The 23,983-nt window shown below is 38.4% G+C and overlaps 1 protein-coding gene across 3 annotated transcripts in view; it reads left to right on the top strand.

Moving 5' to 3' along the window:
* nid2b (nidogen 2b (osteonidogen)) overlaps positions 1 to 23,436 on the top strand; it is a 37,585-nt gene extending 14,149 nt beyond the window's left edge. For all 3 annotated transcript variants that reach the window (XM_036582416.1, XM_036582417.1, XM_036582414.1), the window contains 13 exons: positions 190 to 417; positions 752 to 898; positions 2,474 to 2,602; positions 7,285 to 7,407; positions 9,740 to 9,985; positions 17,410 to 17,634; positions 18,297 to 18,463; positions 19,767 to 19,896; positions 20,579 to 20,750; positions 21,067 to 21,224; positions 22,311 to 22,434; positions 23,103 to 23,211; positions 23,338 to 23,436. In XM_036582416.1, the coding sequence (XP_036438309.1) occupies positions 190 to 417; positions 752 to 898; positions 2,474 to 2,602; positions 7,285 to 7,407; positions 9,740 to 9,985; positions 17,410 to 17,634; positions 18,297 to 18,463; positions 19,767 to 19,896; positions 20,579 to 20,750; positions 21,067 to 21,224; positions 22,311 to 22,434; positions 23,103 to 23,211 (1,958 nt within the window). In that variant the 3' untranslated portion in view covers positions 23,338 to 23,436. The remainder of the gene's footprint in view (positions 1 to 189; positions 418 to 751; positions 899 to 2,473; positions 2,603 to 7,284; positions 7,408 to 9,739; positions 9,986 to 17,409; positions 17,635 to 18,296; positions 18,464 to 19,766; positions 19,897 to 20,578; positions 20,751 to 21,066; positions 21,225 to 22,310; positions 22,435 to 23,102; positions 23,212 to 23,337) is intronic.
* The last annotated feature ends 547 nt before the right edge of the window (positions 23,437 to 23,983 follow it).

Genomic DNA, 23,983 nt, shown 5'->3' with positions numbered 1-23,983 from the left:
GGATAAGATCCATCAGTGGAAAGGAACAGTAGACACTGAACAATTCATACTAGATGCTGAATAATTCATAGCAGATGCTGAATAATTCATAGCAGATGCTGAATAATTCATAGCAGATGCTGAATTGTGAATTGTGTATGTCTCAGTAAGATCCACTTTGGTTAAAAAAGTTTGTTTTTTGTGTTTCAGTGATAACGTCATCCAGCTTGCATCAGTACATGGTGGTGTCAGAAAACGGTGGGTCTGAGATGTTCTCCTACCTGCTTCATCAGAACATCAGTTTTCAGAGGTGTGAACATAGTCGATTGACCATCCCTGACTTCCAGCAATTGGATGTGGTGCATGTGATGGTGATGTACACCAGCGAAGGAAGAATTCTCAAATATGCCATTGTTAACACTGTGGGACCTGTGGGAGGTAAACCTTAAAGTATACCTTCAGTATCTCCTATGAATGATTCAGTATTGCATATGAATTATTAGGTATCTACTCTGAATTATTCAGCATCTACTATGAATTATTGAGTATCTCCTATGAATTATTCAGTATCTGTTATGAATTATTCAGTGTCTACTATGAAAGTAAGGTGTGGGTTCTGTTGTTTTGAGAGTGAGGAACTGAAGGGTCGTCCAGACCTGTAGAGTTTAAAGGGTTAATAGAGTTTTCTGCTGATGGTAAGTCACTGTGAGATGTCAATCACACTGTTTTTAAGGTAGTGCAGATGACGTTAAGTGAAACTGTATGTGGTCAGGTGAGCTCCCGGGACTGATGGAGTTGAACCCGTGTCGATCAGGGAAGCATTACTGTGACCCCATGGCCCTGTGTCTGCCTGGGGAGGGGCTGCAGTACCACTGCCAGTGTGCCATGGGCTTCAGAGGGGACGGCAGGAACTGCTACGGTAAACATGCACTTATTATTAATTTCACTTTAGACCAATCACAAACTGTAATCACTGTGGAGCGGTTGTTTGAGGGTGTTTCTCTATGGTTACCTGTGTTAGTTATCTCTCATTTTATTTTCTACTGATTTAAGCTTCTAAAGGATGGCCCAGCCCTCTTAAAGGAACGTTCAGGTGAAAAATCGAAATTACACAGTTTTCCATTTATCCCTAGATGTAGTTGATCAGCTAAAACATGTTTGGTGTCCAAGCTGAGCTTCTTTAGTTTTAGCGTTAGAGCTGTGAAGCTAACGTAAGTAAGTCCTAAACTACATCTACAAATGTGCCACCTTAATGTAAAGCTGGATGCGGTTTGAGCGGATTGAGAGAAGCTTTGGTGATGAATTTAGAGAAAAGATTTGGGTAACTGTTGACTTCTAGTGTTAGTTAGCAACGTTAGCCTCGTAGCTCCCGCGCTAAACTGAAAAAAGCTGAAACAGAAAAGTCGTCTTGGAAACTTTCAAATTAAAACAAATAAATTTTGTTGTCACATCATCTTTACACAGGTGTCAAAAACAGACATACTATTGCACTGTACTTATACAAATATACAGATATACAGATATGAATATACAGCATATATACATTATCATGCACAGTATGTGCACTATCAAATCACTGAACATGCAGATATAAACTATATCAACTATGTAAAGATCCATGTTACACCATACACCAGTACAATTGCTTTGTTTATTACAAAGTATGCAAAATGCGAGTTATTTAAATACTGTGGTACATGAAGGTTTTTACCCATCTTCACACCTGTGTAAATGTGACATGACAATAAAAATTATTTGATTTGAATGTTGTTACTAAAAGTCAAGTCACCCAAGTATTTACGTTCATGATGTCTGTTGTTGTAAATGTATATCTTTAGTTGAAAAAGATTCAAGATCAAAGACAACAAAAAAGCAAACGACAAAAATTGCAAACTTAAATTGTAGTATTATGATTACATGATGTGTGTGAGTGTGGAGGGGGTTGGTTTCTGCAGAGGATTGGAATTTGGCACCTGCTGGTCTACAGTGGCAGCGTACAGCTGCACGGTGAAGTTTAGTTGATGTTTGTAGCTCACAATGAGTCACACTGTGTCCTAAACCACATCAATAAGCCTGCATCACCTTAATGAAGACCTGGAAGTGGTTTGAGTGGGCCAAGAGAAGTTTTGGGGGTGTTGCAGAAAACATTTCGGTGGCTGTTGACTTTGTGTTTGTTACCAATGTTAGCCTTGTAGCTCTTGTGCTAATCTAAAGCAGCTTTGGAAGCAAATCTTGATCGACAACACTTGGGGTAAGTGGGAAAATGTCTAAATTAAATTTGTTTTGCAGATGCTGAAATATGGGTAATACTACTGAATCAGTAAGAAGAAATAGTATACAATTGTATATAATTATATGTGTGAATAGCATGATGTTATTTTGAATATAATGCTAGTGTAAATAATATGTGCTATTTACACTAATACACACATTAAAGTATTTCTTTAATGTGCGCACTGGATGAATCCTGATCTCTCTATGTTGGTGTGCTGAGATGTGGACGAGTGCTCTGAGGGTCTGAGCTCCTGCGGTCCTCATTCCGAGTGCGTGAACATGCCCGGCAGCCACCACTGTCTCTGTGAAACCGGCTATGGGTTTGACTTCGACTGGAGAGCCTGTGTGGGTGAGTGTGCAGCGCACCAACTACAACACACACTGCTGTGAAACAGAGAAACACTAACGCAGAGAGCACTGCTGGGGGAAATAAACACATAATACTGAAGCTGCTCCATGGCCACGTACGTCAGACACTTGAAAAAAACTGAAAATCTGTGGGACGAAGAGTAAAAAAGCCTTTTAACGTCATTTTTGGCTTGAGCCTTCATCAGGGAGATTCACAACACCAGCTCCATCCAGGTGCTCTGAATACCTTCAGTTAAGTAGTCACATGAGTTTGGATGTCTGAGGCTGTGTCTCGATTTGCTCAGAAGTTTTGTATGTAGTGAATCAGTACATAGTGAATGCCAATTCAGGCACTGGCTCGGTCCCTGGAGGTAGGAACAATGGGAGATTGATGACTCGATTAAGTGTCCCAGATAGCGAGCATATAACGGTCTGCTGGCTCGATAAGGTTGGCACCCCGCCCGCTGTCACTCTTGAGATAAAGCGCTCCTGCTGCTGCTGCTGCTCAGTCTGGATACTGCAGCTGTGCATTTCAGCCAGCATCATCATGGTTCTTCAAGGGTTCTTTAGTAACAGAAATAGTTCTATATATAATAATTAACACTCAAAGAACCCTTTACATGATTAAATGCTTCTTTGCATGGTGAAATAGTTCTTCAAATTGATGGTTCTATATAGAACCTTTTTTTTTTTAAATGGTTCTACATAGCACCCAAAAGGGTTCTTTTGACACTGTAACAATAGAAGAACCCTTTTGGGTGCTATATAGAAGCCTTATCAAAAAGGTTACATATAGAACTATCAATCAGAAGATCCCTTTCATAATGCAAAAAACCCTGTAATCATACAAATGGTTCTTTGAGTGTTCATGTTTCTGTATAGAACCATTTTCTTTGCAAAGGAACCATCTTTTTAAAGAGTGAACTACCACTACTGATAAGAATTATAATTTTATTACATTGCAAAAAGGCGTACAGCTGCATGGTGAAGTTGTTTGTCGCTTCTGGTCCACTCTCGGACCCCCCAGATTACTGTCCTGCATTCAGGCTCTACCTAGTTTTTAATCTCAAACAGATTTTATATGCACAGAGCCTTTTATTTTAGAAAATAAAATGTTGCTGACACTGTGCTAGATTGAAATTATTTACTATTTTTTTCTTTGAGACATATAGTGATTCGCAAATGTCACAGTACAAAACAACAGTGCAAAAGGAGCAAACAGTAAAGTGAACAACTAGAAAAAAGTAAACATACAGAAATGGCAACCGATACCAAATTTATGTAAAAGGTCACAAAGTGAATGTCTGTAAAGATTCTGACAGCCTTATATAATGCTGTGAAAAAGTATTTGTCCCCTTCCCAATTTCTTCTATTTCATGTATAGATATTTGTCACACTTGTGTTTCAGATCATCAAACTACTTTTAATATTAGACATTGATAACATTGAGTAAACACAAAATGGTGTTTTTAAATGATGATTTCATTTATTGAAGGAAAAATGCTGTTCAGCCCTACCTAGTCCTGTGTGAAAAAGTAATGGCCCCCTTAGTTACTAAATCAACCAGTTAACCAAATTCAATTGATTATTGGGTTCAATTTCACTGACCACACCCAGGCATGATTAGTGCCAGACCTGCTGAATCTAAACATGAATGGCTCAGAAGAAACAAAATTAAGGTTTTGGAGTGGCCCAGTCACAGTCCTGACTTGAATCCCATTTCAAGACCTTAAACAGTCAGTTTGTGCTCAAAAGCCCTCCAGTGAATTAAAACAATTCTGCAAAGAAGAGTGGGCCAAAATTCCTCTACAGTGATGTAAAAAACTTAACGCAAGTTATCACAGTCGTTTGATCGCAGTCGTTCCAGCCAAGGGTCACACACCCAGTTATTAGGTTTTGGGGGACAGTTTCCTTTTCACAGAAATCTTTATCTTCAATACATGGAATGTTTATTTATAAGCTGAAATTTGCATTTACTCATTGTCTTTATCTGATATTAAAATGGGTTGGATGATAAACATTTAAATATTACAAATGAGCAAAAATAGAAGAAATGAGATGAGGGTCAAATACTTTTTCACAGCAGCTGTATAACGTGTGTTTCCCTGAATTACACATTATACAATGTTAGTGAGGTCTACATCAGTCTTCGCAGCTCCAGTGCTGAAGCTATCACTCTAGAAGAAGATAATGGTTCTACACTCAAAGAACCCTGTGGATAATTAATGTGTTGTATATTGTTCTGTTAGAAATTATAAAGGTTCTGTGGAGCTACATTTTTTTTCGTTCATCAAGGTACAAAGGTGTAAATGTTCCCTCAAAGGTACAACAGTGGTTTTAAGGTCCAACTGTGCACCTTAAATAAGTTTTTCCAGGTGAAAAGTTTGTATTTGTACATTTTCATAACCAAATGTTTTAAAACAGAACAAATTCAGTCATAACTCTGGCTGTTAGGACAGGGTGTTCTCTGCTGGCTAAATGAGCGTGACTCTCCCTGCATGGTAACACTCCTCGTTCACACCCATCCCTAAAGATAAATGTTTAATGTCAAAACAAAATCAAAACTCAGACTCCTCCCTTCCGCCGTGCTCAGGCTGTCAACAACATCCCCTGCCCGCTGTCACTCTTGAGATAAAGCGCTCCTGCTGCTGCTGCTCAGTCTGCAGCTGTGCATTTCAGCCAACATCATCATGGTTCTTCAAGGGTTCTTTAGTAACAGAAATAGTTCTATATATACTAATTAACACTCAAAGAACCCTTTACATGATTAAATGCTTCTTTGCATGGTGAAATAGTTCTTCAATTGATAGTTCTATATAGAACCTTTTTTTAAATGGTTCTACATAGCACCCAAAAGGGTTCTTTTGACACTGTAGCCTTATCAAAAAGGTTACGTATAGAACCGTCTGTAGCACATTCATGCACATTCTCTATCAATCTGAAGATCCCTTTCATAATGCAAAAAACCCTGTAATCATACAAATGGTTCTTTGAGTGTTCATGTTTCTGTATAGAACCATTTTCTTTGCAAAGGAACCATCTTTTTAAAGAGTGAACTACCACTACTGATAAGAATTATAATTTTATTACACTGCAAAAAATGGCAAGTGTAATGGTTTGATATCTAGTCAATATATATATAATTGTCCCATGTTGAGACTGTTTTAAGCTTATTGTGAGATTCTTTAAGTTATTTTATTTGTTTTTTCTTGTTTTTAGTACCTTTAGTGTGTAAATATTATCTCACTTTGTTGTCATACTTTTATTGCAAGCATATTTCTCACAATAAACAAAATTATCTGCCAGTACAGTGAGATTGTCTTGTCAATTTGTCTAATATTCACTTTAATATTTATAATTTCATTCTAATATTTCTCCATTAAGCTTATTATATGATAATGTAACTTACTTTTAGATATTTTACCTGTTTTAACCCTTGTGTGGTGTTGCGGTGTGTGAGATCCATTTTTAATATTTACCAAAATAAAAAATTATGCAACTTATTATTATTTAAATCTCAGATTCCTTGGAGTTCGCTCATTTTCTGTGAAGAACAAATAAAATAACACATTTTCATTGGCCTCACACTGTACAGCCCCTACACATTTATATTACACATGTGGTGTTGTGGTGAACCCACTGGGAACAAAAGTGTGGAGGTTCTGTGTCCCTTTACTCTGTTCTCCTCCTACATAGCCTGCTGTTAGTGTGTGTGTATGTGTGTGTATGTGTTTGTATATGTGTGTGCGGGTGGACAACATGCTGCTGACTGGCTACAGCTGCTAAAGGAGAACCCTATGCTGGTCACTTGTGATATTTTAAACATCTGGTATTTTTACATACATTGTTATGGCTATGATTTAAAAAAACAATAGTGTGGTGGGTCCACCAGAAGACTGAGTAACAAAAACATGAACACCACACAAGAGTTAAGTGATTTTAGTAAGTCAAATGATCTCACTGTGTTGGTCGATAATTTTGCTTGCTGTAAAAAATTTGTTTGAAACAAACAAAATTGTCTTTTTTTACACACTAACGCTACTAAAACAAGTATAAAACATCTAGAAATAAGTACAGTAATCTTATAATAAGATTAAAACATCCAAAAATGAGAAATATTTGATGTATCAGCTAGATTTAAGGTAATTTCACTTGCTAAGAGTGTAGCAGTAATAAGATAAATGTGTAAAGTGTTTAATAAACATTTCAGCACATTTAATCCATTCTGTCTCCAAAATCATCTCCGTCTTTAGGTGTCAAAAATGACACACTATGACACTAACAGTCTAATATGCATCATTAGAGTCTCATTTAACTTTTTGAACTCTAGGATTATTATTCAGCATCTACTATGAGTTATTTAGTGTTTACTGTGAATTATTCAATATTTGCTATGAATTGTTCAGAGTTTGGTATGAATTAATCAGTGTCTACTATGAATTGTTCAGCATCTACTATGAATTATTTAGTAATTACTATGAGTTATTTACTATCTATTATGAATTATTCAGTATTTGCTATGAATTTTGTGAGGTGAGGTTGCGTGGACCCACAAACCGACCTTTTTAAGTGCTTTTAAATATGTTTAATAGGTTTAAGTGGTATATATGTGTATATATAATTTTATAGTTGTGTGAAGCAGATATTTGTATAACTCTGAAATTCTGTGTTGTTATGATACAGATATTGATGAGTGTTTGCTGAAGCTGTGTCACCCTCTGGCCTCCTGCTCCAACACGCTCGGCTCCTTCCACTGCCGCTGCTGGCCTGGCTACGAGGGGGACGGTTTCCTGTGCCAACCGCAGAGTAAAGATTAACTCTTTATCAGGACACACTCAGCTTTTCCTGCCCTCATTCTGCACTGCTGACACTGAACTCGTCTGAACTTAATCTTTATTTGTCCATCTCTGTTGTCCTGTTTGTGTTCATTTTGTTCTTTTAAATTTACTTAATTTACCCCAAATGTAGTCGAGGCTAATCATAAACAAACAAGCGAACAACGTTCAGAGCTTAAAGATGACTGATACTGTTCTCAGCACTGTGGTGTGATGTCCTTTGGTCCATGTTTATAGACAACAATGTCACAAGGTGACAGACACCAGTCTATTAGAGATTACCCAAAGGGGAATTCCACTATATTTTCTAAACTTTCTGCAGAATTAAACAGATGAGATGAGAAGCAGTGTCGTTCAGAGAAAATTACCTAGTCAAAATTGTTCACAGTGGTGGTGATAGGAACCAGATATCCACCTCTAAAAGCTCCCTCACAGAAAGTTCCTACATGAAATGGTTATGAATTCACTGCCTGATGACTGAGACACTGTTTTATTGGTTTGAGAACTTAAACTCCATTCATGGTGGAGGGATACATGCAGGGTGCTGTGAGGCAAAATAGTCCCCAAAGAAAACTTATTTCAGATTTTCTTGTCAAAATGTTTGTTTTTTTTTCACTGTAATTGGCTCAGGAGGCTTTTTGACAGAGTCCTGTGTAACTCAGGGAAGAGTTTAAGTTTGAGTAGCGCAAGTTTCTTTAATCAGCAGACTTTAGGACTTGCCAGTGCTGCGCACCAGCCACAGTGAACACAAACTCTGGTAACTCCCTGTTCTTTTCTTGATATGGGTCAAAATAAACAGCGATTATAAATGGTACAATGAAGAAAAAACAAAAATAAACTCTATTTTTAAAAGAATGTTTTGGAAAAGGGCCTGAAGCTGAAGTTGGCTTCCTATTTACCAGGGGTCGTATTACAGAAACTTATTCTCTTTTTGTCTTAAGATCTGACAGGTCAAGATACATTTTTTCACAAATTTGTATTACAGAAGCAAATCTGATCTTAATTTAGGAATCTTATCTTACAGAATCTTCTCTCCAGTTAGCCAACAATCAACTGTCCTGTCTGTTACCTAGCAACCAACCATAAAATGTAAAACCTAAACACGCCGTCAAAATAATCAAGTCAGTTAGCGTCTAGTTGCTATTGCTGATGAAAAAAGATTAACTAAACTAAAGTGTGATAAACTGTGAGTTGTGAATATTGTGAGAGCGCCCCCTGCAGTTTATCAGAGCATCACCGCTCCCCAGTTTCAGTCTCCATTTCCAAAACAATTTTGCCGAGCACGCTAATGTTATTCCTCCGAATAAACAGACACACGTTCAGCTCCGTCTCCTCATTGTTCACTACTGTCACTGTAATGTTTTATCATCAACATTAACACACAAATGTAATAAGAGGAAATGGTGGAGATCGTGTTTTCTAGCATTGCACCTTTTTTTGATGTTCCTACATTTTTCATACAATGAATGTTAATTTCAATTTTTTTTTCCTCATAGGGGACCACCTGGAATACCATAGCAACCAGCTAGCCACACTCTAGCAACCACCAGGAACACAATAGCAACCATGTAGGAATGCCTTAGCAACCATTGCGAATACCATAACAACCACTTAGCAACACTCTAGCGACCACCTGGGATGGGATACCATCACAGCAATGTAGCAAGCACTGAGCACATTATAGCAAACAGCTAACAACACCCTAGCAACTGCCATGGAACACCATGGCAACCACCTAGCAACACCTGGGATACCATAGCAATAACCTACCAACACCCTTGCAACCAACTGGGATACCATAGCAACCACCTAGTAACACCCTAGCAACCAATTGGGAGCTTAGGCTGTGCAATCATTTAGAATTTTTTTTCTATTTTTTTTTCTTTTCACTCTTAGGCGCTTTGTCTTTATTTTCCTTTTGATGTTTTTTTTTGTTTTTATTTACATAATGTAGACTGAATTGCTTTTGTTTGTGAAATGTGCTACATGTATCAACATGCGTTTATCACTGTCTCTGGTGGTCCAGAGGTCTGGAGGTCTGGAGTCCAGAAAAGTTCATTAACCCAAAAAAAAAACAAAAAAAAACTATATAAGCCAAAACTGTATAAGAAAACTTTCATAGTTGAACAATTTCATAGTTGACTACGTTTGGGGTAATTTTGTGTATATTTCAATTTCTGCCAAACTTTCACTTTAATACACAAGAAAGAAACATTTTGCCTTTTGTTGCATCATCAGTTATGATGAGAGTCGTGACTGATGGTCAGCGTGTTTGAGCTGTGGTCATTCTGTTTATTCCCTAGAGCAGGCGGGGTCGATTGTGTCAGTGTGTGAGCGGCACAGAGACGGGCTGCTGGAGGGTCTGCGAGGCTGGGGGGGCGAAGCCATGCTGCAGGATTACATCCCCCAGTGTGACGAGAAGGGCCAGTACAAACCGCTGCAGTGTCTGGGCTCTACTGGACACTGCTGGTGTGTGGACAGCAGGGGGCAGGAGAGGGTGGGCACACGGACGCTGCCAGGCACGCCACACGCTAACTGTGACCAACCAGGTACAGCAACACCACCCCACCTTTACCAACAGCTGTATAGCAATAGTATAAAACATTCTAACATGCTCATTCAGCTTTTAGATCACCAGCATGAAACTGTAAATAAAAGTGAAGAAAGAGATGAGTCCAGAATGATGCAGAGCTGGAGAGAGTCTAAAACGATTGAGAAAGCTGAAAAACAAGAAGCAGAAGGTGTTCTAAATGTAAATGTGGTGATGAGGCAGATAACTCTAGAAAAATTGCTTTTAAATGAATAACATTATATTGTTTATCATTGAGTAACTTTTTATTGTTTCCAAAATTCTTGAAATATCAAATAAAAGAGCTATAAATCACTTCTGGAGGAGGACTACTGTATATACACTCACTGGCCACTTTATTGGAAACACCCCCTTTGTTCTTCCACTATTTAGCCACTTCATGTAGAATTAGTATTAGATTTTAATAACAAACTCAGCTACTATTCTCATTTTGAGTGATAGTTAAATCTGCCTTCAGGACACAGCCAGAGGTACAGAATTAAGAAATAAATGCAAACGAATCCACCGCTGGTTTTGCCAACACTTCACTATAAATAACTTGTGTTCAGCAGAAACGCCAAAGCTATCACAATAAAAGCCCCATATTATTCTGCTGTTTAATGGAAGTTTACTTAGTGATATATTTATTTATCACTCTATTCATTTATACTACTACAAATACTGTAGGGATAACGGTGTCATTGGAATTAAAATTTTTATTGTTATTAATAGTGGTAATACTGCACCATAACGTGCATTGTAACACTCTGTGGTAGTTTCACATTAGCAGTAATTAGTCTCTGCTAATTCTTCTGTGGGGTGAAACAGTAGCGTTTCATTTTGACCTGTTCGTGTTCTGTTGTGGACGTTGTAAAGTCTGCAGCAGGACACATCTGGGATGTGTTGGTTGGAGCGTTTAGTGTGTGGTGGGGCTGCTGCTATATTTAAGATGATAATCGCCCCTTGAGATTCGCTGTAATTAGCTATGCAGAGTTCACCCAGAAGAGTTGGAATTCTCTGAAGCTGTAAAACAGGAAATCTGCAAATAAATACAGCATATAAAACTATTCCAATGAAAGCAGCTCAGCGTAAGAGCATAAGAGGAAATAAACATGTACTAAAATGAATAAATAAATAAATAACTGGAGATAAATACAGACCATCAGCAGCACTGAGCTCTGACTCTCACCATTATGACCTCCACATTCAGCTCCTCATCAGATAAACAATGGGAATGTTTTTTTTTTTTTTCTTTTGAGATCTCAGATTAATTTTGGTATTATCTTGAGAGAACAAATGGTAGTAATCTTAGAGTCTTACGAAAATTATCTCATTATCTCAGGTTTTCTCAGAATGACATCAAAAATGAACTCATTATCATTATTGTGGGAGAAATTGCAAGTTTAAGTCCATTTGTAAATCGAGCTGCATACATTGTTTTACTGTACTGCTTTCAGACATTGTTTATTTCCAGTGTTGTTGTTTTAAACAGTATGACTCTGTCAGAGAAACTGTTATAAATATATAGATATTTGATTTTGCAGTCAAATTAATAATGCATCACATAACTGTAAGCTTTGTAGGTGCATTAATGTATTTTAATATTTGAATTTTTCATATGATAAAAACCAGTCAACTGATAAAACCAGTTTAACATGAATTAGTCAATATAACACTGTTAGAGAAAAAGAAAAATGATGATACGCTACTGCTAAAGTTATTATAATAAATATCATTCAGTAATAACTCATACAGTGTAGATTAAAATGCTATAAACTAGACATCAACACTTTATTCACAGTTTACAGTATTTTTGGAACAGTATAAAGTTAGGTAAAAAAGCAAATATGAAAGTACTATTAAAAATAACCTGTTTTTTGGAATTTCTTGTCACCACACTATAAATAGCCATTTAATTAGCAAGATTTGGTTATCAGTTTCTTTACAAGATGCTGTACAGATTTCTAAATTATAATTAAATCACTTACAACTCCATTTATCATCCGAAATGTCTGTTTCTACAGCTTCCTACAAACTGTTTCAAATTTGTAAGAAATTACAGTAACATTCTGTTTGAAGGACATCAAAACACATGCATAAGAATTAAATAACATATATTTATAAGGCAATATTTGGGTATGTATGACTACCCGATGCCAGTAATCGCAAAATACTATCAGCTGAAGTAAATGGCATTGTATTGACAAAAGGGTTTTGTACTTCAACTCATGTAGAACTACATAGAACTGATTTAAACTTCTAAACTAGACTTTCGTTCTAAGTTCTATTACTTGAGAATGATGCTCATAATAGTGTTTATGTCAATGCAATGTCATTTACTTCATACACATCTTATGTCATCTTGTGGTTGGGCATAAATGCTCCAATGTTGCTTCATGAATGTTATTCAGTGCTTATGCATGTGTTATGTAGTTCTTATTTAAGTAGCCTTCAAATAAAGTGGTTTCATAGAAGAATTTTATACACGCTCCATAAACGGTGCCCACACAGGTGATGATGACAAGACGCAGGTGTGTCATGCAGAGTTCTTTAGTGTGCTTGCTAAACTACAATGAGAAACCAAAACTAAATGGATCAAATATGTACAATATAACAAAAACATGACCCTCAGTTTGGACTTTCAGGTGTGAAAACGCTCTTATATAAATAAAATCAGTGACCCTAAACTTCTGAGCAGTTGTGTGTGTATATATTGGTGTGAGCTCTAGCAGCGAGCTGTGTCTGATACTCAGCAGAGAGCAGCTCTGGAGCGATGAATCACTGAAAATAAGCAAAATGAGCTGCTTAATCACAGAGAAAATATGAAAATAACCTTAAGAATGTAGACAAATTCTTCATTAAGCAGGAAATCCAGAAATAGAATATTCCTCCTGCTTCAAGCAGCTCGTTCCCTCAGACGGCTCATTAATCTGCTGCTGTGATAAGACTGTACAGATCACAGCACACTTTAACTGATCATATCTGTGAATAATAACTGAGGAGAGTGAACTACAGGACACGGTCAGCACCAAACAAACAAAATACTTTCACGAATCTGCTTCAGTGTTCAGGTTCACCAGCTCTAATGACTGTCATTCAGAGATTTTCCAGCTCATTTTAATACATCCAAAGAAAAGTTGGAACGCTGTGCAAAATGTTGTGCAAAAAAAAAAAAACAGAATGCAATGATGTGCAGATCATGTAAACCCAATATTCAATTGAAAATAGTACATATCAAATGTTGAAACTGAGAATTGTTACTGTTTTTTGAAAAAATATATGACCATTTTGAATTTGATGCAAGCAGCAAGTTTAAAGAAAGTTGGGATGGGGCCTGTTTACCACTGTGTTCATTACCTCTTCTTTTAACAACACTCTGTAAATGTTTGAGAACTGAGGAGACACTGCTGTAGTTTTGAAAGTGAAATGTTTTCCATTCTTTCTTAATATAGAATTTCAGCTGCTCAACAGTTTAGGGTCGTATTTTTCACTTCATAATGTTCCAGATGTTTTCAGTGGTGACAGGTCTGGACTGCAGGCAGACCAGTTTAGCACCCAGACTCTTTTACTACAGGGCCATGCTACTGTAATATGTGCAGAATATGGTTTGACATTATCTTGCTGAAATAAGCAAGGCCTTCCCTGAAAAAGACGTTGGACACTTTTCCACTTTGCCTCAGGCCATCTTAAATGAGCTTAGGCCCAGAGAAGGTGGCAGCGTTTCTACATCCTGTTACATATGGTTTCTTCTTTGCAAAGTAGAGTTTTAACTTGCACTTGTGGATGCAGCGATGAACTGTTTTCACAGACAGTGTTTTTCAGAAGTGTTTCTGAGCCCATGCAGTGATTTCCACTACAGACTAATATTGGTTTTCAGCCTTGTCCCTTCCATACAGAGATTTCTCTGGATTCTTTGAAACTTTTAACGTTATTATGTACCGTAGATGATGAAATCCCCAAGTTCTTTGCTATTTTACTCTATTTTTAGGTGTGAGATGTTCCACCAGGTGATTTTTAGCATTACACAACTTTACCAGTCTTTTGTTGTCCCTGTCCCAACTTTTTGAAATGTGTTGCTGGCAACAAATTCCAATTGGACATATGTTTTTCAAAAACCTCAAATTTCTCAACATTTGATATGTTGTCTTTGTACTATTTTCAATGAAATGTAGGGGTTCACAAATTTGCATATCACTACACTCCATTTTATTTACATTTTGCAGAACATCCCTACTTTTTTGGAAACAAGGTTGTACAAAATATATTGTACAATTCTGTATCTCTGTGCCACATCACCAAAAATCCTTGCGCTGTTAATAATAATCTTTGACTCTAATGCGGGTCACATGGACCACCATGTATACTGATGAAGTAAGAGCCTGGTTCTGTTTAAACTGAGTGGCTGATAGCTTGTTTTCTTAACTAGAACCAGGCTGGCCAGCTAGCTAAAAGATAGCAAACAAGCTAAACAACTCCATTATTTATATCACAGGCTTGAATTAAAGTACTTATGGTATGATTCACTGTAAAACTGCAGTAAAAAAGACTAAAGAATGTCACTTGAATGTCTTACATGCTTCAAATGTCCGTGTTTCAGTCAGTCAAACCCAGACTGAGCCTCAAACGGCTCCATACTCCCTAAATAGTGCTCTAGGGAAGTTTAGAAATTCTAGCTTCTACAGCCAGTCAGTATTTGTTGAGTGTGGATATGTCTGAATCCCAAATGACTATTTGTTAGCTATATTATTCACCGGTGGGCTGCAGAAGCCAGTATTTAAATTCCTCGTAGTGCACTATGTAGGGAGCAGGGAGCCGTTTGAGATTGTGCCCCAGCGTGGGAAGAGGGGCACCGTTAGCTTGGTGCTAAATAAGACTTGCGGTGGTAATGTGGTGTCCAAAAAGAATGAAGGTTTCTTATTAAACAGTGCTTTATCATACGTTCATTTTATATGGCAAAAAGTTTATGAAATGACTGCAATATAAAGTGATTGGTGACCGAATGTTCTTCTCCTCATTCAGCAATCCATGGTTGCTTGGCAACAATACCATACCCTAAAGAAACTACACTTCTTGGTGGAATATGTTTATGTTGATTATTATCAACAATAACTTACATAATTTTCTGAAAGATTATGTATTTTATCATATTGTATGTTATCTACCGTTTTATAAAAGCAATAAGCCACTCAACGAATGTAGAAACGGAGTGCTGGTTTTGTTGTTATGACTGATCAGTGGTTAATATTATTTTGCTCCACACAGTGGTGCATGGTGACATCAAAAATCAGAAGGTGTTTCAGAGGCGGGTCTAAAAGCACTACATTTTGAAAGAAGATTACAGGAAAACAGGAATTTACTTTTTTTTAAATGATATGATGAGTCGTGATTTATATGACCAGAGTTTTTTGCAGGAGAACTTGAACATGTTCTTTGGTCACTGTATGATATCGTGTCATTTCATAGTTTTGAGGTCTTTGCTGTTATATTAAAATGTAAGTAACAGTTTAAGTATTTGAGTAGGTGCGTCCAGACTAGGGGTGGGGGGAAAAATCGATTCTTGGATGCATTGCGATTCTGAAACGATTCACAAATGTCAAAAATCAATTTTCTCAATTTTAATTGATAATGTATTGTTGACGGAACACAAAAGGCGGAACTTTGCGAAGTGCGGAAGTGCAGCAGCCGGACAGTCTGTGGCGTGTACACTACATTAAAAGCAAGGTCAGGGGTTGCAACCCAAATGTTAAGGAGCCATTTTGTCTTTTCAACAAAAATCTAACCACCTTGGGGTCCACAACATTTTTGAGTCCATTTTACCATCTTGGCTGTACATGTGTCTCAGTACTTGCTAATGTCTTAGTGTAGGCTAAAAATATAATACAAACAAAAACGCAGACTTGCTTTGCTCTGCTTTAAGCTTTAGCTCAGCTGTAGCCGCTTTTCTTTGCATCACCAGCCGGAAACTTTCCACAAAATTAAAACAGTTTCTCGCAAAATGTCTCTCAATGTTCTACTGTTTTACGAGGCTGAAGTCAGTTTCTCATTCTCCAGCTTCTCGTTCGAAATTTCCCATTCCACCTTAAATGGTGCCTGAGGCGCCAGAATGTGCTGCTGCACCATTTAAGGTGGAACGGGAAAATTCAAACAAGAAGCTGGAGAACGAGAAACTGACTTCAGTTTCACATATTTTTTTTAGTGTTTGACAGTTTCTCATTGCAGATTAAATGTATCAGGAAACCAGCTGAGTGATTATAAATGCAAGTAAGTCTATTCATCTCTAAATTATCGATTATTATCTTAAATCTTTCTCTTTGCCTTTTCGTTAGCTACTAGCTAGGTGAACTAGCAGTTGCAGGCTATATTAATTCCAGCGTTTAAGATCATTTATTGTTAAGACTGTGTTTGCACGATCAGCAGAGCTTTATTTTACTGCAAAGGAGGATTATTTTATTTTTACCTAGAAATCTAATACTGATGTGGAGCCGCATGTGGCCAGTAAAAGAGCCGCAGGTTGCCGACACCTGAGCTAGCGTATGGAAGCACTTTGGCTACTATGGAGTTGAGGGGGAAACCATATTGCATTTCCACCCATTTCCCGCCCGGTTGTAGTTGCTGCCAACCAGTTGGACCATCAATCCAGCGATGTCAAAACTTCGACCCAACTCGGAAAGGATGACGCGAACTACAAACTCTATCGCAACTTTTATTGCCAAGGATTTGCATCCATACTCAGTCTTTGAGAACCAGGGCTTTCGCGCTATGCCGAGATACAGCGTCCCGTCTCGGAGATATTTTACTGACACAGCGACCCCCAACTCTCTACAATGAGACCAAAACTGAAGTTATGAAATCACTGAAGAAAACAGGTAGGACAGCTGTAATCTGCTGCATGGACATTCATTGCCACAGGATCTTATTTCATCGTAACTGCGCATTTTATCGCAGATGAGTCGCAGCCAGTGTCTCGTGCTCCAAACAAGAGCAGTGAATGAGACCCTTCCAGTTCACTTGCCATATCGCTTCCATTTTATTTATAAATAAAAGATATTGGAAGTAAATTCATTATGGATCATTACAAATACTTTGCTTTAAGTTGTCGCGCAGTGAAAAAAAATCCTGTATAGAAAAAAAGATGCATCAATAATCGTTTTATAATCGCATCGCAGCCTCTGAATCGTAATCGAATTGTGAGGTGCCTAGAGATTCGCACCCCTAGTCCAGACTGTGCTGTATAGTGTGATCTTGTGTTCTTCCTCTGAATGCAGCCTCATTTATGAGTCATATTCACATGTGAGCGATATTCCGTGTTTAGCAGTGAGCTGAGTGAGTTAAATATGATGTGGTGTAATGGAGGTCAGCTCTGTGCTCAGGGAGTTTATTTTGTTGTTTTTTGGTTATTCTCAGCTCCTCTCATCCCACGGGCAGAGACACTGTGCGAGCGCTGGAGGACCACTCTGCTGAGTCACTATGGCGGCCAGCCGGACCCTCAGGACTACATGCCCCAGTGTGACGCACGCGGACACTTCCTGCCGGTGCAGTGCTACGGCAACAGCAGCTACTGCTGGTGTGTGGATCCGCAGGGCCGGGAGGTGATGGGAACGCGCTCACATGATCCAGTAAAACCTGCCTGTACGTCACATCGTCAGGAAATACTGATTCAGATCTAGTGTGGAACCACAGCAAACATTCCACATCCACCTTACTGCGACTGCGGAATGCTAATGCTAGGAAAGCATAAAATTAGTTCAGTTTAGTTTAATTCAGTTAAGGTAGTCCATTTCATTTCAGTTCGATCCAGGTCAGTTCAGTTCACTTCAGTTTGGTTTAGTTGAGTTCGATTCAGTTAAGTTGAATTCAGTTAGAGTCAGGTCAGTTCAATTCAGTCCTGTTAAGTTTAATTCAGTTCAGTTCACCTCAGTTAAATTCAGGTAAGTTAGTCCAATTCAGTTCAGCTCAATTTAGTTGAATTCAAGTCAGTTGAATTGGAATCAGTTCCATTTAATTCCATTCAGTTTAGTTCAGTTCACTTTAATTCAGTTTTGTTTAGTTCAGTTCAATTCAGTTCACATCAGTTCAGTTTAATTCAGTTCAGTTCAGCTCAGTTCAATAAACACTTACTTAAACAGCATTTTAATTCTAATTTTCTCAGATGTCTAAAACATTTGCACAGTACTGTATATCAGCACTTCACAATTACATATTCAGCTTTTGGGGTCTTTCAGTCTGACTGAACATAAACGCTTTCTCATTCAGATGACCCCTAATAGACTATAGTATCCGCTGATCTGCAGGTATCTCTGCTGTCCCGCCGGTGGTCCAGTCGTCGGTGCACCCTGTAGTGACCTCTTCACCCTCAAGTCCAGCTCTTCTCTCTGCCCATGGATCAGAAATCAGAGTAATTCCTCTGGACAATTCTCACCCAGTCCAGGAAAAAGCTTCAGTGCTGTTGTCTGTGCAGGTAATCTGAGCATCTTAAAGGGACAGTTCAGCAAATAATAAAGTTCCCCAATTTGGACTTTTAATTTTAAATCATACTAGCCCAACCTAGATATGCAGTCTTTGTGAGTTAAGTCACCACTATACCTGTGAGATTTGACAAGCTTTTATTTCAGCTGTAGGTCAGAACATTAAAGACATAATCTGTTCAACAAACAACAGTTTGAAGACACACTATAATTATAGTAGCAGTACTAGAAGGTATAGATCAAAAATAAAGGGAATATACTAATTACGTTATGTGGCTATTCATTTTGCACCAAAGTACAAATCAAATATTAAAAATGCTATTGTGTCTTATACATATTGAGCCAATATGTTATATTTGCCACCCCTGCAAAGGGCAATTCCATCAATTTCTACATTTTCTGCACAATAAAAGGTAAAAGATGTAAACGGAGTCATTCAGAGTGGTTTGGTGTGAAACTCTCTGTTCTAGAGAAACTTACCAGTCAGAATTGTTCACAGTGGTGGTGATAGGAACCAGACGTCCACCTCTAAAATCTCCCTCACAGAAAGTTCCTACATGAAATGGTTATGAATTCACTGCCTGATGACTGAGACACTGTTTTATGATAGTTTTAAGAACTTCAACTCCGTTCATGGTGAAGGGATACATAATATGCAGGGCGCTGTGAGGCAAAATAGTCCCCAAAGAAAACTTATTATTTCACATTTTCCACTATTTTCACATCAACATTCTATATAAAGCTCAGAAGACTCGTGTAGGTTAACTGGTGGTTTTGATTTTAGTTAATAACAATATAATATTTGTGTTGTAGTCATGGTGACCCCCGGTTCCTATCACCACCACTGTAAAGACACGTGAACCATTAAACACCAAACCACTCTGACTCACTCTGTCTACATCTGAATTGTGGGTGAATTCTGAAAAATGGATGGAATTCCCCTTTAAAGTACTCTTGTCCCCTTGTGCCACCCCATGTCTAAATCCTAGACAGTCCACTGGCGGGGTGGGGGTTTGGTGGTGGGGGGGATTCTGCACTAAACTATTCCTTTAATGTGTAAATACAGCATACAGACACTTTCCTTACAGCTAAACAGCCCAGCATGTATCTGACAGTTATTTATTTAAATTCTGGAGATCAGATATTAACAAATTAGCTTTCTAGATTGTATTAAATCCTGAAAAAAATGACACAGTTTAAGAATGTAATCCAACCCTGAAACACAGCTGTTCATGTTCAGAATAAGGTATCTGCGCGTTTAGCAGCAGACGGTAGTGTGTATATTTGTTCCTACAGGACTCTGTTGTGGTTGGGATCAGCTACGACTGCCAGGAGAACACTCTGTACTGGAGCGACATGGCCAGGAGCTCCATTAGCAGAGCCAGCTTAGAGTTTGGAGCAGAGCCAGTCACCATCATACATACAGGTAGCTCACAACAAATATCTGCTAAATACAGCTTCACTTTTATTACACGTTCTACTGACCATCCATCCATCCATCTGTTCACACGTTAAAGGGCCATGTCAGGAGAAACTGAATTTTAATGCGTATCATTCACTTCCCCATACAGTCCATATATGAACTAAACTGCTAAAACAGCCAGTTTAGAATTAAATGTTTTTTGTTTGTTTGATTTCACAAGAAACAATACATTTACATATATCAGCCTTCAGCAGTTTAGCCCTTCCTATTTGGCCTGTAGCAGTTTAGCACCGCCCATTCGGCCTAGAGTAGTTTAGCCCAAACAATCCCTTTGCCTGCTTAAGTAGTTCTTTGCATGGTGAAATGGTTCTTCAGGTTGATGGAGAATGTGTTGGATATGGTTCTATATAGCTACACCGCATCCTATTGTAACAATAAAAGAACGCTTTCGTGCGATATAGAACCGTATTGTTGAATATGGGCCCTGTAAAGCACCTGTCCATTTCCTCCATCATTCGTCTGTTCACTACCGTCTGTTTATTTTGTTTTTGTCTGATAAGCTTTCTCACCTCATTTGTTTTAATAATCATATTTTTTCCCACTGGGATATTTGAATGGTATTCATTGGAAACATAAATGACTGTTAAAGTACCCGTCTCTAATAATGTGTGCTGGTGCGCTGTAGATGTGGTCAATCCGGAGGGTGTTGCAGTGGACGCTGTGCACAGGCAGCTGTTCTGGGTGGACAGTGGAAGTGATCGGATTGAGGCAGCCGACCTGGACGGACAGAACAGGAGAGTTCTGTTCGACACCGACCTGGTCAACCCGAGGGCCATCACAGTGGACACCACCAGCAGGTCAGAGACACCAGAACACATTCAGGTCTTAACTGGATGTTCCACTTCTGTTCTGCCGACTCACTGACTTGAGTTTTGGGTCAGTTTATCTTCTGTTGAAGAGTTTCATGGTTGCTTTACAGTACTACAGTAAAGTATAAATAATCCAGTTTTCAGAAGGAGGAGAGAGAAGAGGTTCTGTGTGTGTGTGTGTGTGTGTGTGTGTGTATATATATATATACACACACACACACACACACACACACACACACACATATATATATATATATATATATATATATATATATTTGCTGTAGTTGTTGTTTCTCTCCTTCAGGACTCTGTTCTGGACAGACTGGGGCCGCGATGCTCCCAGAATCGAGCGCTCTTCTGTGGAGGGCCTCCACCGGACGGTGCTGGTGGGTGATGGACTCAGATTGCCCAACTCTTTGACCATTGACCCTGTAACAGGCCACCTGTGCTGGGCAGACGCAGGTGAGCCTCCCACTTCCCGTTGCACTTCCTCTCAGTGTGTCTGTTTGTAAAATTGTCTGAAGCTGCATGTAGCTGAAACAGCTACAGTCAGAAGTTTGGGGACACTTGGCTTTCCAAAATGTTTTGGTACACATCTGATCATGTCAGTTTTGTAGTAACTGGCTATGTGAAAACAATATCACACCTATTAAATATTCATGTCGGTGACGGTGTTGCCTTGGGAATATAAACAGGCCACGCCCACTCCCTCCCCTTGTAATGTCACTCATCAGCACTCAGTCTTTTTAGACCAAAACTCAGTATGTACTGTTAAAGGGCTCATACCCTATGTTTTTCTGGCATTTCATATTTTCCTGAGATCCACTTTTAACATTTGTGGTGTTTTATGCCCCCAAAAAGATTCATAACCCATTTTTACGTGACTCTTAATGGGCTGTTTTTGTTACTGGGCCTTTTAAGACTGATGCATGTAAATGAGCTCATACATCTGGGGACACCTTGATTTCTTCAGAGGTTTTAATTTCCTCACTGTTTACATTCAGTTAGGTGAGGGGGAAAAAATCTTAAAAATTGTTTATCATATATCAGCTCTGTGCGGCTGCTTTGTTTATGTTTATCTTCAGGAAGTGTCAGAGAAGTCAGTTTTCCATGATATGGGCCCTTCAACAATAGGTAGCCCCTTAAAGTTTTATTACACAAGAATAGCTCAGTCAGTTTGCATTGAAGTCCCTGTAGTTACAGAATAATAAGCTTTAGTGTGTAATAAGCCTGAGATTTTAAAAGGTTAAAGCCCCATATCATGGAAAATAGGAAAACTATGACATGGTTATTTAGACAGAACTTGCTCTTCATACCAAAGGAAGACACTTTGATCAACATGAAGCTGAGTGCTAAAAGATAAACATACACAAAGCATCCCCACAGAGCTGATTTATGATAAACTAGGTCTTTTTGTGGGATTTTTTCTTACCCAACTGAGCGTAAACAGCGAGAAAATAAAATTTTCTGGTGAAATCAAGGTGTCCCCAAACTTCTACCATGTAGAAGAACCATGTCACTACGTTTTTGTGCTGTTTAAACACACAGGCACAAAGAAACTGGAGTGTATCTCTGCAGATGGAACAGACAGACAGGAGATGAACAGCGGACTCGATTATCCATTCAGCCTGACTGTTTATAACAGCCACTTCTACTACACCGACTGGGAGAGGTGCGTCATTACCGTAACACTGCCCAACTGTTTCTACTTACGCTAATGTACTTTTGTCCATGTTTATAGATATCATTGTGTCATAGTGCGTAAGAAACCACATAATCAAGACTATTATTGAGGTAACTGAAAGGGGAATTCCACCAGTTTATCAATTTCCCCTAATTCATATGTAAACACAGTGATTCAGAGTGTTTTGGTGTGAAATGTTCAGATGTCTTTACAGTGGTGGTGATAGGAACCAGGGGTCGCCATGACCTCAACACAAATATAGACATTTTATTTACTATCCAAAACTACCAGTGAACCTACATGTGTCTTCTGGGTTTTATATGGAATGCTGATGTTGTGAAAATTGTGGAAAATCTGAAATAAGATTTCTTTGGGGACTATTTTACCTCACAACACCCTGCATATAATGTATCCCTCCACTGTGAATGGAGTTTAAGCTCTCAAAACTCATAAAACAGTGTCTCAGACACCAGACAGTGAATTCATAACCATTTCATGTAGGAACTTTCTGTGAGGGAGCTTTTAGAGGTGGACGTCTGGTTCCTATCACCACCGGTGTGAACAATTCTGACGCGGTAAGTTTCTCTAGAACACAGCGTTTCACACCCAACCACTCTGAACGACTCTTCTGAATGATCACTTTAATCTTCCTACAGAAATGGAATAGTGGTGATAGATAAAGCTACAGGAAAGCAGACAGATTATCTCCCAGCAAAGAAATCCCACCTGTATGGAATAACACTCATCCCGTCACGGTGTCCGTAGGTGAGCATAAGTGCAAATCACATCGCCAATTTATAGTTAATATCATAAAACATACCATTATTCTTTGTAATCTGGCTACAACAAACATGCTAACATGATTATATCATCCTGTTTTGTCTTTTGAAGGGCTTGTGGGAAAAGTGCTGAAACTTCCCGTATTGTTTATCCTTCTGCACTGTACAAAACATACTGAAGAGTTAATAAAGTGTGAACAGATTATTTGAACTGTGATGCTGTTTGATCTTTTCTTTAGTAATTATTAGTACAGAGATGCTCAGGGCAGCTGTAGACGGTTTTCTCCAGCAGATGGCGCCACAAACACAAATACAATCCATAGCAAACTGCTCACGTGTATTTCCAGAAGAAGGCACAGTATACCCTTAGCAAAAAGAGTCCTATATAGTACTGAAAAGGGGTTCTTTGACTTGTAACAATAGTTGAACCCCTTTTGGTGCACTATAGACTAATTTCCTAAGGTTCTAAGGTTCTGTATAGAACAATTTTCAGCACATTCTCCATCAGTCTGAAAAACTGTTTCATGATGCAAGAATGATTTAATCATGCAAATGGTTCTTTGAGTGTTTATGGTTCTATATAGAACCAATTTCTTTACTAAAGAACCCTTGAAGCACCATTTTTTAAGAGTGTAGTCTAACATCATCCTCCAGTAAAACTACTGTTACTGCAGAGAAATAATGAGTACAGTAAAAACAAAAGTATTCTGAGTAGAACAAAAGTAGCAGCCCAAAAAACTTCTAAATACTGAGTAAAA

The sequence above is a fragment of the Colossoma macropomum genome, unplaced genomic scaffold (assembly GCF_904425465.1).
Source record: "Colossoma macropomum unplaced genomic scaffold, Colossoma_macropomum, whole genome shotgun sequence".
Lineage (NCBI taxonomy): Eukaryota > Metazoa > Chordata > Actinopteri > Characiformes > Serrasalmidae > Colossoma > Colossoma macropomum.
Note: the sequence above shows the minus strand (reverse complement) of the source record. Positions and strands in the feature narration are given on the sequence as shown.